General features: G+C 38.1%; 1 protein-coding gene and 1 pseudogene across 2 annotated transcripts in view; both read left to right on the top strand.

The window, feature by feature from the left end:
• The window catches only part of LOC308421688 (contactin-associated protein like 5-2-like), a gene marked incomplete at both ends in the record, with an annotated part of 257,115 nt that overhangs the window by 61,228 nt on the left and 175,587 nt on the right, over positions 1 to 20,300 (top strand). The window contains 2 exon segments of the mRNA XM_080918130.1: positions 718 to 837; positions 2,926 to 3,135. Coding sequence (XP_080774256.1) covers positions 718 to 837; positions 2,926 to 3,135 — 330 coding nt within the window.
• Positions 6,634 to 16,045, top strand: LOC308421655 (N-acetyltransferase family 8 member 2-like; annotated as a pseudogene). The gene is made up of 2 exons: positions 6,634 to 6,779; positions 15,381 to 16,045. The product of its transcript is annotated as an N-acetyltransferase family 8 member 2-like (transcript).

Consider the following 20,300-nt stretch of genomic DNA (forward strand, 5'->3'; position numbering starts at 1 on the left):
CTGACCTGCTTGAGCTCCAGTTCTGACTCTTTTGTGATGAACAGCGATATGGAAGTGTAAGCTGAATAAACCCTTTGCTCCCCAGCTGGTTTTTTGGTTATAATGTTTGTGCAGGAATAGAAACCCTGATTAAGACAATCAGCATGCTTTTTAATGCCACATAGGACAATATTCAGACAATGAGCTGTACTTTTCCACATCAATGATTAATAGAGAAAGTGCCATATAGGACTCTTTATACTCCAGTCTCCCATACCATTTTCTCCATTAAGGTTCCTGTTTTAAAAAAATACACTACCTTGTGACCAATTGACATAAAAGACAACCAGAAAAGTTGATGACTATTTGAGTGGAAAAATCAAGCAGAATATAAACAAACCGGCGAGGAGGAAAATGTGTTTTCTTTTAGAATCCTTGACTATTGGATATGAGGTTACTTGCTGCCTCACGTTCCAACAACCATGACGTCTCTGTCCTGATGGACAGTGTGAGCTAAAATAAGCCATTTAGTACTTGTGTTACTTTCTTGTCAGGATATTTTATACAACAACAGAAATGAAACTAAAATATGGTACAAGTCTAAGTACCAGAACACTGAGCTGTAAAATCTTTGAGCTTGTATAGGAAGAAGTTTGAAAAATGGGCTTATGTATGAGCTACTGACTCCTGCACAGTGATATTCCTAATTAAGTAGAGTTTTTTTCTATGTCTTTGCAGCCATCTATGAGCAGTCCTGCAAAGTATACAAACACAGATGGAACAAAGATGGGCTCTTCTATGTTGACTCTGATGGCAGTGGCCCACTGAGACCACTCCATGTGTACTGCAGTGTTACTGGTAAGTGCCATATTTTCTAAGACTTCTTAACCTTGGTGACTGGAGGTATGAGATAAAAAGCAGTTTTTGGAAATGTGTACTGAATGGACAAAAACCAACAAGACTACCTTCATGGGGGAAATTCTATTTTGAAAAATAATCAGAATATGTTTAGTTCAAGACAAAAAGTAGAGAGATCTTGGTGGTCATGATACTATTTCCTGAAAGATAAAAGAAATACCAAATGATCTCTATAAGGCTTAGAAAAGACAGCTTCTCTATTAAAGCCCAACAACAGAATGAGATGGATAAGGAAAAAAATAGGTACGAAACAAGTTATGAAAGTCAGTTGAACGTCCTGAATGACCAAGTGGAACACCATTCATTCGTAGTTCTATGGAGTGTGTATCCGGCTGAGTCTTACCATTCTGAGCTTTAGTGATTCATCAGTGAAGTGAGAATGAGGTGATTACATACCAAGAAGCCATGAGCATCTCAGATAATTAGATAATATTTATGCCTGAAAACATAAATTTAGGTTATGACAAATTCTGCATTCCACTGTGCTAATGGTTTTAATACAGATTTTATTGTGCCTCTCAAGCACTGGAATCACAAGCAACTGCTAGCATTTTACTTTTTATTGTTACCTCAGATTTAATATTTGGATTCTTATGCTTATATAGTGTAGTTCATTCCTTGAAAATGATGTGTTGTTTCTCAGATGTTTATTATGTTATTAGTATTTACTCTGTAGCTGTTGCTTTTAACCTAATACTTAATTTCTTTTTTAAAGGAATTACCTCTGGTAATGGGTTTGTACTGAACTTGCATCAGTATTTTAACCTTGTTAAGATTTCCTATGCCATACAGTATGACAACTGTTTATGTATAGCATTTATGTTTTAGAATGTATCAAAAGTAATAGTAGGATGGCTTAAAGTTTAAAGTGACAGTATAGAATATACTAAAATGCCATTTGATTTGGGAAAGCAGAGCACATTTATACTGTGGCATATTTTAGATTGTCTTCAATCACTAGGAATAAGGAGGAAGACTCTATTTGTCAATTTTAAATTAATAATGTACATTAAATACATAGTATAAAGCATGTAAAATGCAAATTCATAAGCATAACCCCTATGACTATTTGCTTCTTGCTAACCTGAAATAGAACCCTATAAGAAAAGTCTCTGGCCCTTCTATAAGGATTGGACAAGATCCAAAACTCAGATGACAGCAGATGCTGGCAAGGTTGTGGAGAAAGAGGAACACTTCTACACTCTTGGTGGGGTTGTAAACTGATACAACCACTCTGGAAATCAGTCTGGCAATTCCTCAGAAAATTGGACATAGTACTACCTGAAGATCCAGCTATTCCACTTCTGGGCATATACCCCAGAGATACCTTAGTACACAACAAAGATATATGCACCACAATGTTCATAGCAGCTCTATTTATAGTAGCCAGAAGCTGGAAGGAACCCAGATGTCCTTCAGTAGATGAATGGATACAAAAATTGTGGTACATTTACACAATGGAGTACTACTCAGCCATCAGAAACAATGACTTGACCAAATTCTTAAGAAAATGGTTGCATCTAGAGAATATCATCCTGAGTGAGATAACCCAGTTACAAAAGAACTGACATAATATGCAGTCACTGATAGTGGGTTGCTAACCCCAGAGGCTCAGACTGCCCCAGAAACAAGTCACAGACTGTGTGAAGTTCAAGAAAAAAAGAAAAGAAAAGAAAACAAAACAAAAACCATTATGCTCAATCCTTACACACCAAGAAAACGTTGACTAATTCCGGGTTACATCCTGTTTTACATGTACTTTTTGCTCATTGTAACTAGTAAGACCTTAATGCAGAGTATCAAACCTTAAAAAAAAAAAAAAGCCAAGCACTGACAAAAATGTATTTGTATACATTTATGCAAAAATGTTTAAGTTTTTTCTTTTATCTTTGTTTTTTAAAATAAAGTGTTTTTAAAAAGGAATAGGATGGTTTTATACCATTGTATAAAGTACTCAGGTGGAGACTTTGAGTGATTCACTAAGGCTTTGCTTCTAATTTCTCTTGCTTTGCATTGTTATTTGCACAGAGGACAAAATCTGGATGACACTTCATCACAACAATACAAAGCTGACTCGGGTACAAGGTTCCAACTCTAAGAAGTCCTATACAGTGACCTTAAACTATGGTGGCAGTATGGAGCAGCTGGAGGCTCTGATTGATGGCTCAGAGCACTGTGAACAGGAGGTAACATACTACTGCAGGAGATCTCGCCTGCTTAACACACAAATTAAGGAAGGTCCTACCCTTATTCACGTAACCTTCAAACTCTCAAACCAATTCACTGGGTATGTTTTCCTGTCACAAGCTGGAGTTGTTGGATAAGTGGGAACCTCAATTTAAAGGATGTCTTCAAGTGATAATTTTCTTAATGACTGATAAGGAGTGCTCAGATAATTATGTGTGGTACTACAACTGGGTAGGTAGTCCTGAGGTGTATATTTAAAAAAATACACACAGGCGCACGCGAACACACACACACACACACACACACACACACACACACACACACACACACACACACATATACGTACACACCTGAGAAAGCCTAGAGGAGCAAGCCAAAACTCAATGTTCTTCCATGACCTCTGCTTCCTCTGCTTAAGTTCTCTGTTTAAGTTCTGCTTAAGTCCTCTGCAAATTACAGGCTTTCCTTCCCAAATCTTGTTTAGTCATGGTGTTTTATTACAGCAATAGAAACTTTAACTAAGACAATAAAAGAAAGCTATATTTAATAAGAAATGTGCTACAGTGCATTTGGCCACTCTGCTTTGAAGAAATTATAACTCAAAGAAAGTCATGACTCTTGACTTTGATATTCAGTCACTGTTGTCCGTGGATTTTATACTTTCTCTGTTTCTTTAGGAAGACACCATTACAGTGCCCATCCTTAACTGTTTTAGAGAAGAAGAGGTTTTAGCGAGAAATAGCATTTGAAAGACAGAACATTTGAGCTAGATATGGAAAGTTACAAACTGGGGGAGATAAAAGATGAGATAAAGGATCCCAGTATATACATACACACAGAGGGATGAGTTACGTATAGAACAAATAATATCTAAGGAAATAGCATCAGGTAAGAAGCCAAACAAAATAAGCACAGGATACTCTGTATTCACAGAATTTATTTTGCTAGAAGAAGAGCAACTTCAATAAATATGAATGGATATTCAATGGATATGAATCTAAAAGTAAAATTTTATTTTTAATAAATTAATAAGTTATCAAAATGGAGGTTCTTATGTAATGTACATTTTAAACTTCTGATTGTCTTGTTTCTACCTCTGGAGTGCTAGGAGTACAAGTGTGCACCACCATGCTTTATTTTAGTTTTCTGTGGTAATAGCCATCAAACTCAGAGCTCTGGTGCTTGTTTGGAAAGGACGTTATCTATGGAGCTAATGGCTAATAGCCAACTACCAGTCATAGCATAGAGAGGGGGTTGGGAGAAATAGTGTCTGGGAGCAGCAAAAACAAACTATTCACAGTCAAATTGTTGGTCTAAGCTGGTGCCTTATGCTCTGCTGATATTGTTTGCCAGACTTTTCTCTCTGTATTCTGCTCTAGATAGCTTCTTCTTCCTCTTCTTCTTCTTCTTCTTCTTCTTCTTCTTCTTCTTCTTCTTCTTCTTCTTCTTCTTCTTCCTCTTCTTCTTTTTCTTCTTTTTTTCCTCCTCCTCCTCCTCCTCCTCCTCCTCCTCCTCCTCCTCCTCCTCCTTCTTCTTCCTAAACTCTCTTGTTGAGAGAGCTAGCTTTCTTCTTGAGACAGTTCTTTCTCCTAGTAAAAATTCTGAATGCTTTCTGGATAGCTTATGGGTTTTCTGAGAAGAGTGTGAAAAATTACTATAAAAAATTTCTTGTATCTTCGGGCCAAGCCAAAAACCTTGTACAAAAATTTCTAAAGTAATTCTTGGGTTTTCCAATCAAAATCAGAAAGCCAGAGGGGTTCACTCCTAAGACAGCTTCTCCAGATAGCTCCTTGTAAACATTTAAAAATAGCTGTGTCATCTCTCTAAGTCATTTTTTGGATTTTGGACCTTTTTGTCAGAAATCTTGTTATAAAAAATTCTAAAAGAGCTATGATAATCTCTAAAAAAGGCCTGTTCACTATCCATGAATAAATCATATATCCTATTAGGAAAAAAAACCTTGAGGATCTGGTTTTGTTCTCTAGAAAGCTTCAAACAGCTCAGCTCTTTCTAGAAATAAAAATATTCCAAAAAAAAAAAAAAAAAAAAAAAAACTGCTGTCACTTTTTGCTGGCTTATCTCATGGAGACCAAATGTCCAGTTTTTATTTAAATATCAATTCAAGGTTCTCTTTGATTATCCTGTGAATTAGTATTCAATGACCCCAACCCCTTGATTCAAAGAGACAGTAAGAACTTTTTCTTTTTTACATTGCAAAAGAATTCAGAGATCTGTCTGCTATGTAACTACAAGGCCCTAAATTTGCTCTATCTCAGACTGACCCTGACTCAGGAATCTGACTGTATTTATATCTTTCTGAAAAGCTGGCTCATAGTGTAGCTTCCTCTGTTTCATTAGATCTGTTGTAAAATTTAACCTGTTCAGTCTATATAATGCTATACATGTTGTTAAAAGTCATGGGGCACCAATGTTGTTAAAAGATGGCGTCCTGGTTTTCGGCACCAATGTTAGGAAAAGGATGAAGAGAGTTGAGGGGATATGGCCCATGGAGGTGCAGCAAGGCCTGGGGGCAAGTGAGATACTTCTGGGTGGGGGGAATGTTGGGAATTCCTTTCTTCTGAGGGACTAGCCACATGAAGGTATGAAATAGAGTTTATTCAAGTCATGGGAAAGTTAAAAGGGTAGTAGAGGCAGAGAGAAAGGAAGAAGAGAGGAACAGAGGAGTAGAGGCCAGCCATGAGCACGTGGAGAAATGGGGAGGGGGGATTGAGAGGAGGAGTAAAGGGGGGGAGAGAGCAAGGCTGCAAGAGTGCAAGAGAATAAGAGAGGAGAGAGAGAGAGACAGAGACAGAGAGAGAGAGAGAGAAAGAGAAAGAGAGAGGGGGGCAAGGAGCATACCTAGCTATTTCGAGGTAACTAAGGGGCGGGGTTTACAGAATTGCAACAGTACATATGTATCTTTTCAGTACTATCCATTTGGTATTAGATAATGTGTGTTCTTTCCTGGAGAAGGTTATTTTTTCCTTGCCCATCAAGTATAAGTCATACAATGGTGATGCGTGTTCTTTGCTGCCTCAGAGAATTTCTTAATCTTCTCTTCAGTCCTCCAAATGTCAAGTTTTTAGTTCCTCAACTAGATAGTCATGGCTGTGGTGTCTTAAAGAGACTGTGGCTTTCACAGGTGGCAAATGAGGTCTTTGGCTTCAGTGGTTTCATGTTCTCAAACTGGGTCACACCTGTGCCCTTGTGGGATTTTAGTGGAGCTAAGCACATGAAGCACCTCTACTCATACATCAGTAGCCTCTGGTCTTTGTTACATGAGTTCTATCGTGCTCTGGGAAATGCTAATTTCATTTCTCATCCTCAGGTATGCTTGAATACACAGTTTGCCTAGAGGTTAAGAGTTATGATTCTAATTAAGAGGATGGAGCAGTTCTACTCCATTAACATTAAAAGTGCAGAGAAAGCATGCCCAGGGGCTCCATTCTTTATGCAGCAGCTATTTCCATGTCTAGGCTCTCTCTCTCTCTCTCTCTCTCTCTCTCTCTCTCTTCTTCAGCAACATTTAATGAAAATGTAATACTAACAATGGCACCAGTGTTTATGAGGGATCAACAGTGGTCATTGATTCTGCTCATCTTTTTATCATCCTACGAGGAAGGGATCCTAAACACAGCATCCTTGAAACAGTTTGCTTTGCTGATCAAGGTTGTCCTTGCTACAGAGGCGAAAGAGTGAGAAATTATCAAGAAATCTATGCAGCAGAAAAAAAAATACAGTTGGACTTACTCATCAAATGATAAAATGCGAACTTTTCCTTTATACTAAATTTGAGAGGTTATTTCTACAGAGAGTCATTTCTATAAAGGTTATATCGAAGTGACAATGATGGACCAAAAAAATTCCTACCCTTTTAACACTGCCCAGCCTCAGTCTAGAGTTCCAGCATGAAAAAGAATTTACTTTGCATTTTTGCTTGGGGATACCCCAAGGCAGAGGCAAATGCTAAAGCAGCTGAGGTGTTTAATAGCAGATTGTGAGATTTAGTGGTAAGTGTTTAAGAAGACATATATGTTCCAGAGGTGTTTGAGGGCCACAGAGAAAACTGATTATATTGAGTTATTAAAAGAAGGTAAGAAAGAGAGGTGAATGTTTTTCATTGTTCCTCTGATGAATTCCCAGAGATATAAATTTTTCATGCCTTGGCTTTGGTTTTAAACTATAATAAAATTGTACTCAAACTTACAGTTCTAAATTTTTAATGAGACTAAGCACCCCATTATCACAAAGACAGAGCAGGATGGGGGGGGGAGGTATAGAGATGGCTCAAAAATTTTTAGCATATTCTCTCTTTGCAGAGAACCCAAATTTGGTTCCCGGTACCCATATCAGGGGACTCACAAGCTGCCTATAATACTTAGTCTAAGAGAATTATAAACACAGACATACATGTATGCACACATGCACAGGAGCATATGTACATGCACAGAATATCTTAAAATCAAAATAAATTTTGGAAAAAGTGAAAGAAGGAAATTAGAAACAAGTAAGTAAGGAATGAGGGAGGGGGAAGAAGGGAGGAGAGGAAGGAAGAAAGGGTGGGAACAAGGCACTAGGAAATTTTCTCTTGATAGCCAATCATTGAAACAGCTTGTCATTTCTCAAGGTTGGAAGTAACTGCTTTGTTGGATGATGACAAGGTTGCCACTTATTAGGCTTATATTTCTCTCTCTCTGAACTCTCATGGCTCCTGGTTCTTTCTTTTCTCTTTCTATAAACAATGCAAGAACATAGTAGGGATTAGTTCATGGTCATGTTCAAGCCTCCACCACACACAATAATAATGGGAGACTTCAGCACCCACTTTCATTAATGGACAGATCATGGAATCAGAAACTGAACAGGACAGAGTGAAACTAACAGAAGTTGTGAACCAAAGGGATTTAACAGACATCTATCGAATATTTCATCCAAAACAAAAGAATATACATTCTTCTTAGCACCTCATGGCTTCTTCTCCAAAACCGACCATATAATTGGTCACAAAACAGACTTCAACAGATACAAGAATATTGACATAATCCAATGCATTCTATCAGATCACCCTGGAGTAAGGCTGGTCTTCAATAATAAGGAAAACAATAAAATGTCCATATACACATGGAAGTTAAACAATGCTCTACTCAGTAATAGCTTGGTCAATAAAGAAAAAAGGAAAGAAATCAAGCAAGTTTTAGAATTTAACAAAAATGAAGGCATAAAATAACTCAAACTTATGAGATATGATGAAAGCGGTGGTAAGAGGCAAACTTATAGTGCTCAGTGCCTCCAAAAATAAACTGGAGAGAGTATACACTAACAACTTGACAGCACAACTGGAAGCTGTAGAACAAAAAGAAGCAGATATACCCAAGAGGAGTAGAAGGCAGGAAATAAGCAAACTCAGAGCCGAAATCAACCAAATAGGAACAAAAAGAACTATACAAACAATCAACAAAACCAAGAGCTGATTCTTTGAGGAAATCAACAAGATTGATAAACTCTTAGCCAGAGTAACCAGAGGGCACAGAGAATATCTAAATTGACAAAATCTGAAATGAAAGGGGAGATATAACAAGAGAAACTCAGAAATTTCAGGAATTCATTAGGTCCTACTACAAAAGACTATACTCAACAAAACTAGAAAATCTAGAGAAAATGTATAATTTTCTAGATAGATACCAGGTACCAATGTTAAATTAGGATCAGATAGACCATCTAAACAGTTCCATAACATTTAAAGGAATATAAGCAGTCATCAAAAACCTCTCAGCCTAAAAAGCTAAGTACCTGATGCGTTTAGTGCAGAATTCTATCAGTCCTTCATAGAAGACCTAATACCAATAGTCTCCAAATGATTCCCCAAAGTAGAAACAGATGGAACACTACCCAACTCATTCTTTGAAGCCAAAATTATAGTCATTCCTAAATCACACAAAGACCCTACAAAGAAAGAGAACTTTAGAACAATTTCCCTCATAAACATTGGTACAAAAATATTCAATACATTTCTTGCAAACTGAATCCAAGACCACATCAAAACAATCATTCAACATGATCAAGTAGTCTTCATCCCAGCAATGCAAGGATGGTTCAATATACAAAATTCCATCAATGTCATCTTCTATATAAACAAACTCAAAGTAAAAAAACTACATGATTATCTTTTCAGAGGCTGAGAAAACATTTGACAAAAATCAAAACCCTTTCATGTTCTAAGTCTTGGGAAAGTCAGGTATTCAAGGAACATACTTAAACATAATAAAAGCAATATACAGCAAACCAGTAGCCAACACCAAACTAAATGGTGAGAAACTTGAATCAATCCCACTAAATCAGGGACTAGACAAGGCTATCCACTTTCTCCCTACCTAAAAGTACAATACTGGAAATACTAGCAGAGAAATCAAACAACAAAAATAGAACAAGGGGATACAAATTGGAAAGGAAGAAAGAAAAATGTCACTATTTGCAGATGATATGATAGTTTACTTAAATGACCCCAAAAATTTTACCAGGAAACTTTTACAGCTAACAAAAACCTTCAGCAAAGTGGCTTGATATAAAATTAACTCAAACAAATCAGTAGCCTTTCTCTACTCAAAGGACAAACAGGCTGAGAAAGAAATTAGAGAATCGACACCCTTCACTATAGTCACAAAGAATATAAAATACCTTGGTAGACCGACACCAAGCAAATGAAGGGTCTGTACTACAAGCACTTCAAGTCTCTGAAGAAGGAAATTGAAGAAGACCACAGAAAATGGAAAGATCCTCCATGCTCATGGATTGGAAAGTTCAACATAGTAAAAATGGCCATCTTGCCTAAGGCAATCTACAAATTCAATGTAATTCCCATTTAAAAAAAAAAAAAAAAAAAAAAAAAAACAGGATAGCAAAAACCATTCTCAAAAAAAAAAAAAAAAAAAAAAAAAAAAAAAAAAAATCTTCTGGGGGAAATACTATCCCTGACCTCAAGCTGTATTACAGATCAACTGTGGTAAAAACTGCATGGTATTGGTATGAAGACAGGAAGTCCTTCAATTCTGACTTTCAAATAATTTCTTGACTGCTCATGTGACCTGTTTCACTTCCTGAGCCTATAGCAGTGCCTGAGGGCAGACAGGGGTTCCCAACACACCTGAACAGCCTGCATCTCTGCCTCTCCCGAGATACTGACTAATCTTGTGTGTGTAAGCACATCTGTGTGCCTTTTTCTCACTAGTCCTTGACATCTGCTTTCACTGCATCACTGGTATAATTGCTGGCATTTTCATCATTAAGCGGTATTTAGAGTGGCCCCATACTCTCATGTTACTAACTATAGCAATAAAAGCATACCTCTGTGAGTTTAAAGGACATTCTAAATTCAAAAATAAATGTTGCAGATAAAGGAATTTATTTTTTCTTTCTGCCAAAAATTTTGTGTATCAAAAACCTGTAGTTTCAGTTATAAGCTGCGTGGTTTTATGCCAACATGAAGGACATTTACAAACACAGTCTTCTCATCTATATGATGCCACCATTGTGAGAATGAAAGGAAACCATTCCTGGGCTGGTAATATGGCTCAATATTAGAAAACTTGCCTAAGCATCCTACATTCCATCCCCAGTACCCCAAACCAAATGATTTAAAGAAAGCCACTAATGAGCTGCTGCTAGCAAAAGAAACTCTTGTGCTTATTCTAATCTCCAAGGTAGCTTATTGTACATTAGTCTATATTGTGCAAGTGCCTGTGTTGTTGATCTATTCTCATTCATCCTGAATTCTACTGACTGTCCTGTCCAACATCGTGAATTCTAAATTTATCTGTGTCCTTTATCTACTTGTATAATTTTTTTCTTCAAGACCATTGGTTTTTATTTTAATATTTATTTTTAGACAATAAGTCATTTGAATTTGCTGTGTGGTATTTCAGCTATTTCAGTGACACTGGATTTGGTGATAACTGAGTTATGATCTCTTGGAACTTGGATTTCTTATGTTTTTCTGTTTGAACATATTCTTTTGGTTTTATAAAGAGGTTTTCTTTACAAGCTACTTACACTTGATGGCTCAGGTACTACTCACAAAAGCCGTTTTAACAATAATTGCACCAACAAATTAACATGCAGACATAAAAGTGATATAGATTAAATCTAAGGTATGTCAACAGTGACTGTAAAACCAAAGTTGGGGGCAAAAATAATTTTAGGTAATGCATATAAAAAAGTCTTTTGGATAAATGTAAAATAATTCAATTAATGAAGCACATTACAAAGGAGAAGATACAATCCTTAACATATGTCACCATCACACTGTTCATATATTGTAACATCCATGACTTCTGGTTTGAGGGTAGGAAACAGAAAATTCTACCATCTGTCTGGCTTTATGTCCTCTGCTTAGCAGTGAAGACATGGGGCAGGAATGTGTCTGATCCTGTGCCTTACTCTCTTTCAGAAATCTTGAGTTTTTGTTCTGAAGCATCCACATTGGGTTGCACAAACTCCTTATAACTTCAGCTCCAGAAAAATCTAATACCTTCTGTTTTACTCTGCAGACTGGCAAGTGCATGCATATGGATAGACACACAGAGATACATAAAATTAAAACATAAAAATAATCACTTAAATAATTACATTTTAATTAGTGTATGTATTTATGTATGTAAGTGTCAGATTTGTTCGAAAGAGAATTCTATTCCCCTGGAGCTAGGGTTACAAGTGGTTGTGTGTGGCCTGACTTGACTCCTGGGAACTGAACTCTTAGCAGTACTTGCTCTTAACTTCTGGACCATTTCTCCAGTTCCAATAAAAGTTATTCTTATGAAAAAAATAAAGAAACAAGCAGGCAAGCAAGCAGACAAACAAAAACTAGTACTGTAATTTTCTACCACCAAAAGAACTCCCAATGTAAGAAATTGTATGACAGCTTTTAGCATACTCCACCGTAAAATCTCACCCTTACTCTGCCATATTATTGGACACTTCTTGGCATGTTGTAAGTACTCAGGATGTGCTGATGAATTAATGAACTGTAGGGGTTGTTCTTGCAGAATCTTAAACTTCTCATGGACAAGGCTTGTTAAAGGATAGTTGTGAATGTTGGGTTTCTCTGATTGGTAAGCCTCCTGTGCCTTTTACAAATGCATTTAAGCAGAAAGGAAAGGAAAGAAACAACAGCTCCACTCACATTCTTTTTATCAGAGGGATTCATGCATAGAGCCATGTCCTAGAAGACTGCAGAATGGGATCCAGAGTCCTTACCTTAGGTAGAGTAAGCTGGACTCAGAGAAACATCATCCTCTTATGAGTAGAACCCATAGTTAAATACATATATACACATAGAAATAGCAAAAGATATAGAGGGGGAGAGAGATAGAGAGAAACAAAGAGAGAGACAGAGAGAAAGACAGTGACACAGAGACAAAGAGACAGAGACAAAGAGACAGAGAGAGACACACAGAGAGAAGCAGGTAGAGAGAGAGTTAGAAAGGGGATCATCAGACAGAAGGAAAGATAATGGAATAATGGACTATATGTAACATGAAAGTAGAAAGGGGGTCTGACTAGCAAGAAGTGATGAGTTTGATCCCTGGAACTCATAAATTGAATGGATAAAGCAGCTTCACAAAATTGTCTTTTCCTCATGAACATACCCATAAAAGTAAATAAATTTAAAAAATTAGAGTGGGAGGATCTAGAAAACCATAAATCATGTATAGAGGGAGGGGGGCTAAGAGAAAACCAGTGGATATATGGATTAGAACTAATTTTGAAGAACAGGTACATATGCAAATATCAAAAAGAAACTTAGAAGTTCATAAAAAGACATCAACAATCACGGGTACACAAGACACAAAGTTTCTAGTCACTTCCCAGTTTTAAAGTCACCTCCATGCCATGCAAGATAAACATACTTGTAAGTGGGCAGAGATGAGCAAAAGTTGTGCCTGGGTGTACACCCAGGGGTCCTTTTTAGTAGAAATAGATCCTAATGTCATCTCTTTCTATGCCTATTGGGAACAATCACCATTGCATTCTTAGTCAACCTACTGCATTGTAAGGCACTTAAGTTTATGAAGCTATTGCAGGAGCATCTCTGTGGGGAGTAAGGAACATGCCTTCCCCAGTCTCCACATTGGAGGAAGGAAACAGAAGGTCTAGAGTTTCTCTACTAATACATCATGGGAAATGTCTGCACAGATGTAACCATGGTTTCTGAATAATGGTGCTGTTGTTGCTCAGGTCTTAATTTATGGGGACTGAACATTCCAAGGTCTTGTGTTCAAAGACATAGAATATCACAAGGAACAAATGGTTAATAATAAGACAATGGCAGTTTAATAAGACTGACATTTCCAACTGAGCTAATGAGCTGAGGAAAGACAAGCCTGCCTGGTCATAGGTCATTTACTTAGCAGCTTCCTCTCACACACCTGCATATAGTGAGCTTTTCTTGAGCATTCTGAGTTTGGAAAACTGGGACAGGAAGGGTTGAAAGTTGGTCCATAGGCATCTCTCAGATGTCAATCTTGATGCTGACCTCTTCAGTCCCTACTCTCTTTCTCCCATAATGCCAGCTTTGGTTAATCTTTCTATGGAGGTCAAACTAAGATGACTTTCTTGGTTAATTTCTATAGTTGGCTCCGTGCTAATCTAACTCGACAGCTGTCTCTCTCTGCCTCTACCTGTTATTTAATTAGTGGACAGAATTTTGAAATTTTGAAATAGAGACATAATAGTTTTATCTTGGAATATGGGCTTTTAGAAAAGAAAAAAAATCAAAGGAAGAAAGAAAGAAAAGAAAGACAAATAGATCGTTTGATTCAGTAAATTTAGAAGTAAGGGTACCTGGGTGAAGCTTTCATTTAAATATAAGCTGTCCAGACACAGAGTTCCATGTAAATAACATGTGCATATTATTAGACTTCCCACATGGAGTGAAGTAAGCTTTTATACCCAGGGCTCTGCTTCACAGACATAAGGTGTCTCCTTGGGCCACAGTTCCTACTAGAGTACTTAGAAAAACACAGTATTTAGGCAAGCTAGCCTACATTATCCTCACTCTTCAAGGGGAATTATATACTGTGCACAGGATGGGATTATGGGAATCTCTGTGTATTGAGACATAATCTGGAAAAGACCATCACAAAACAAAGGTATAGTTTACCTCTGACTACCATCTGCCTCCTGAAACTATTTCTTGACCAGCTTTGTTGCTAGACAAAATGTCTGTGTGATTAAAAGAGCAAGAGATCTCTAGCTTCTATCAACTAAAGAACTAAGAATGTAATCTGATAGCATTTGTGGCCTAGAGATCGTGTGCGTGTGTGTGTGTGTGTGTGTGTGTGTGTGTGTGTGTGCTAAAAATAAAACTCAGGGTCTTAGAAATTCTAGAAAAATGTCCTGCTATTAAACTACCTCTTCAGCTGTGATTCTGTTACTGTCAGAGATTCTTGAGAGTTTCCTGTATGATGTTCTTTGTGTCTGAAGCAATGAATTGGTTAATTCATGGGGTGTTAAAAGTGAACATATGCACTTAGCAGAACTGACTAGGAAAGCATGATAAACAATTCACAGGGTGAGAATGGGCTCAGCCAAGTTATAGTCTTCATAACTACACTTTAGAGTCCAGGGCCTTTTGATTACTGGAAGAAAAAGATAAAAAGAAAACATGACTCCTGGTACTGAGCTGAGCACCCTTCTCCCCTGCTCCCTCCACTTTACTGGACACACAGAACCTTGACACGCCCTCTCACTAGAAAAGTGTACACCTGGCAGGAGTAGCACTTGCTATGTTAATTCCAGAGAACAGTGCTCAATCTCAGACAGCCCGGGAAGGTCTTCTCCATGCAAACAAGGCTGTTACTTCCAGAAGGGACCCAATTCATGCCCAGAAATGAGCTAATGAAGTGCTAGACATGATCTGTGCCCTAGAAGTTCAGCAAGCCTTGGTAGGTTATTCTGAATGTCATCAGAAGCAGGGGCCATCTTGGATACTTGGATCTGTGGTACCAGACTGAATTTTTCAAGTTGCTGAAAAGAAGATTTGTTGAAACTTGCACCTGTAGTTTTCAATATGTGGATCCTGAAGAGGAAACAGAAAATCTCAGAACAGCATATCTTTCTACAATGTGGCACTTCAATTCCTGAAGGTCAGAGAACTTATAATCAGAGAAGGAAGGTCACAAGGAGGACTCTGCACACAGCTTCCTGTATTAAATCTTCAAAGCAACCTAGAAACTGGGGCTCAGGGAAGCTGTGCAAGAAGGTCTGGATATCCCTTGTGATCAGTGATATTTGAGAGCCAGAAATCTTTTCACGGCTTTTTATCACATTTGACAGTACCAGGAGAGGAACCACAAAAGGGTCTTAAAATTGTTCTTCAGGGGCATAAAGGAGCATGTCCCTGCTACCTTTTGCCACATGCTGACACTGCTTCAGACTCTCCTGCTCTTATCTGGGGTGCCCAAGACCGTAGTCCTGGCATCTGGCTCTTGGCCACAGTAGGAAACCGACTCTTTCTCCTTTGCCTGTGGCTCCTTATCTGGATTGCTTGGAGAAATTATGTGGCTACACTTGCAAGCAGACCTGGCTGATATCACCAAGTCTTACCTGAATGCACATGGCTCCTTCTGGGTGGCTGAGTCTGGAAACCAGACAGTGGGCAGACATAGTGGGTGCTCTTCCAGTCGAGGTTCCTCTGTCAGGGAAAAAGCAGCTGCAGCTCTTCTGCCTGTTCATGTCCTCACAGCATAAAGGACCGGGGATAGCGAAAGCACTAGTCAGAACTCTCCTCCAGTTTCACAGGACCAGGGCTACAGTGAAGTCCTTGAGACCAACAGTGGGCAGTATAGTGCTGGGTCTCTACCAGGCCATGGGCTTCCATAAGACAGGCCAATATGTTGTCAGCATAACCACGACGTTAATGGGTCTATCTATCCTTCATTTCACCTACTCTTTCCCTTTTGCTTAGGGACGAGAGATGTGATCTTTTTCCTTTGATTGTCTGGGAGACTCCAGTTCACTCTGCAGTAGGAACAAACCAACCCTGGTAGTTTTACTGATACAAATCTCATTGGCTTGCTTTTCATTCCTTTCTGATGCGGCCCTGTTGGTGACCCGTGGGTGTTTGCTATTTGTTCCATTCTGCCCTTGAAAGTGTCTCTCTTTCATCTTTTTGGTGCCATAATAAAATAGCACAAAACCCATCTGAGTTGATCCAGCACACATTTCACTTAGGAGTCTGTTAGTTTCAGCTAGATGGTCTCAAGACCCCAAGGCAAGCAACCTTGGTGAGCTGAAGTTCCAGAGCTAACTAGGCATCTCAGCCATTTGTCCCGGCTTTGAAACCTAACAATTACTAAAAAGCAAAGAGTTTCTGAATAAGTGGACACTTTGAGTCTATCTCTGATTGTTGATTTTGTTTACTAGAAGGCATTCTGTATCCTTACTTGGGTTTAAGGCAGTCCACATGAATGTTTTTCATTTTTTTCTTACAACTTTATTTTTTTAAAGATACATGTACAGATTTTAAAAAGCATTTTGGCATAAAACTATATGTATATATTTTTGTCAGTACTTGATTTTTTTTTAAGGTTTGATAGTATGTATTGAAATCTTACTAGTTACAACGAGCATAAAGTACATGTAAAACAAAACATAACATGGAAACAGTCAAACTTTTCTTGGTGTGTACAGATTAAACAATGATTTTTAAATACTAAAAATTGCCACAAGGCTATCTTCTTAGCTCTTGAGTTATTAATGATTTAAGGTCTAGGTGTACCCCACTCTAAGTGGGTGCTATACACTCATTATTTTTTTCTAAGAAAGACTGAGGCTTCCACATTTTGGCCTTTCTTTTTTTGAGATTCATAAAGTCCCAGTTCATGTATTTTGTGAATAGCCATTCTTGACTATTATTTTTATGTTTCTAATACAAAAGGCCTGGGTATTCTTCAAGACAGGAGTACAAAGAACATCATGTTTCTAAGGCTACAGTCTATCAGCAATAAAACAGACCATCTGCAAAATTAATAACTAAGTTATTAAAAAGAAACAGGCCGTTTTATGCATTGCTATGGCTTAGAGTCTGGGTTTTGGAAGGAAGCCAAATTGATGTGTGGAAGCCAAAGTTTCCTGAAATGACAGGAACTCTCAGTCTGTGGATAAGGTTATCATCATTCAAAGGGAAACAGAGCTGTACTGCTACTGTGTGGTATCTAAATCCACCCTCACTGGAGATGTGCTTCGAGCTTAAAGGCAGAGCTAGACATCTCAGTTATGGAGTATGTGCAAAAGCCTTATGTGGCAAGGAAAAGTGCCTAAGCTTTCAACATTTTATTGTTATATTTAAGCATGTTATTTGTTGTGTATTTGTTGTATTAGTGTGTATTAACATGTGTGTGTGTGTGTGTGTGTGTGTGTGTGTAGGCCAGAGGTTGATGTTCAGTGTCTTTATCAATTGCTCTTATATTGAGACAGAGCCTCTGATTAAACCTACTGTTGCTCACTGACTGTCTCAACAGAGTGGCTAGCAACCGCATGGACCCACCTATTTCAGCTGATTCCCTAGGCTTATGCATGGGTTTTAGGATAGAACTCATGTCTTCATTCTCAGATAGCAAGAGCTTTACAAATGAGGCCATATTTCTAGCCTCTCCACTAAATTTCTTTTTTATTCAAAGACTTTATAATGAGCATTTGCTATGTTAAAGTATTTTCAAGCCTTACTCTATGCCAAGTCTCTGGCTCTGCCCTTTTTCTCTCTGTTTATGTGGATTAAAAGTAGCAATGTTCCTATCCAGAAGACTATTGACTATATTGGCTTAAAGCAATGGGCAAACCAAAATAGACTGCTTAATTGTGTGTGCAGACACAGAAAGTATATGATGCTTAATTTTATGATAGGGAAAATGAAGGCAATTCTACATTGTGGGGGACTTTTAATTGTTAAGGATAAACAGGGAAACAGGATAAGCAGTATTAATCATAGATGATTCTAAATGAATCATATGAAGCTTGCCAGGAGACCTATATTCATCGTGTAGTTTAATTCTCCCTGCAAACCTACAGGGTGGAAACTGTTATGGTTTATACCTTATACTGGGAGAATGGAGTTTAGGAAATCAAACATCCTCCCGAGGCACTGAGCTAATGAGTACATGGAGGAGGCAAGATATCTGCCCCAGGAGCTTGAGCAAACACCAGATATCGCTGTATTAATAGTGGCCTTCACAAATGCCTCATTCCTGGGATGGAGTATCTTAGTGGTTTAAACACCAGCTTCTTGTTTAGGGGACCTAAATTTCATGCCTAGCATCTATGTCTAGCCTTTCACCATTGCAAATAATTGCAGCACCAGGTAATCTGACTCCCTTTCTAGCCTGTGAAGATACTGGTACTTAAATGCACATAACCCCACGTAAACACACACATATTTAAATCTTAAAATAACAACATAGTTTTGGGGGCTTTTATTATCAGATTCAGCCATTATATCTCTCTCAGGGATCATAGCTCTTTTTGGGTATTTTTCTAGGTAGCCTCTGAGGTACTCCATCTTCAGACTTGTTAATGAAGCCTGAAAACCTCTTGATCTTCAAAATGTAAATTACTTGAGAGCTACATGTTCCTGGATGAAACTCCCCTTGGATCTCTTCCACTTCTGACTGCCAAGTACAGGAATTCATCTCCCCCTTGTTTCTTCCATAAATTAAAAATGACACCTGGTTTCATTTTTTTCTGTCTTGCATTCCTTGCTATGTTGAAAAGGGTCCAGAATAAACACTGAAAATAGCTGTTTTCTGATTCTACTTTATTTCTACTCCCCACATCAATCATCAAAATCACCTATAAAAACACTTATGTCAAAGGCTAAGGCAGCTGATAAAATTTCATGCTTGAAGGTTAGGTTATGAATTCTGAGTAGCCAGCATCTCCACACTGAAAGGAAAGTACTTAATAATAATTTTTATTGAAAAGACTGGTGAGTAGAAGATCTGGGCAGCCAGGGAGCAGAGAGATCTCTGCAAAGTGTGCACGGAAAGCATGGTTCCACTCTGCCTGATCCAGGGACCAGGGACACAGCATTGGAACCTCTGTTTCCACCCTGCGACATTTGGGCTCAGAACTGGGAGTGGCCCAGCTGCCACCTGGAGCAGTGGAGATCCAGGGACACAGACCAGACACAAGGAAAAGGCAAGAACATATCACTGAAAACAAAATGGCAAGAAGAAAGCGAAAGAGTATATCCCAAGGAAACCAAGAAAACCTGGCAACATCAGAACCCAGCTCTCCCATAACAGCAAACATTGGAATGCCAAACACTCCAGAAAAAGAAGATGCAGACCTGAAATCATACCTCAAGATGCTGATAGAGATACTTAAACAAGAATGGGAGGAAAATAAAAAAGAATCAGAAGCTTTTAAAGAGGAAACAAGAAAAACACTCAAAGAACTCAAAGAACGACAGGAAAACAGAACCAAAGAGATGAAGGAATGGAAGAGGGAATTTAAAGTGAAAATTTAAAGTGACACAATAAAGAAAACACTACAAGAGATAATCCTAGAGGTAGAACACCTAAAAAAGAAATCAGAAGTCACTGAAGCAAGCATTTCCAATAGACTACATTGTAAACATAGAAAAAACAGCCAGAGAAAATGCAAAAAACAAAAAGCTCCTAACCCAAAATGTCCAGGAGATCTAGGACACAACGAGAAGACCAAACCTAAGGATAATAGAAATAGAAGAGGGAGAAGAGTATCAAGTAAGAGGCACAGTAAATATCTTCAACAAAATCATAGAAGAAAACTTCCCTACCCTTAAGAATGAGATGACCATGACCATAAAAGAAGCCTTCAGAACTCCAAATAGGTTGGACCAAAAAAGAAATACCTCCCAAAACATAATAGTCAAAACACCAAGTGCCCAAAGCAAAGAAAGAATACTAAAAGCAGTAAGGGAAAAAGGTCAGGTAACATATAAAGTCAGACCAATGAGAATCACACCCGATTTCTCAACAGAGACTATGAAAGCTGGAAGAGCCTGGACAGACATCATGCTAACCATAAGAGAGCACAAGTGCCAGCCCAAGCTGCTATACCCAGCAAAACTATCAATCATCATCGATGGAGAGATGAAGATATTTCAAGACAAATCTAAATTTACACAATATCTGACCACAAACCCAGCACTACAACAAATTATAGGAGGAAAACCCAATGCA

The sequence above is a fragment of the Micromys minutus genome (assembly GCF_963924665.1).
Source record: "Micromys minutus genome assembly, chromosome: 6".
NCBI lineage: Eukaryota > Metazoa > Chordata > Mammalia > Rodentia > Muridae > Micromys > Micromys minutus.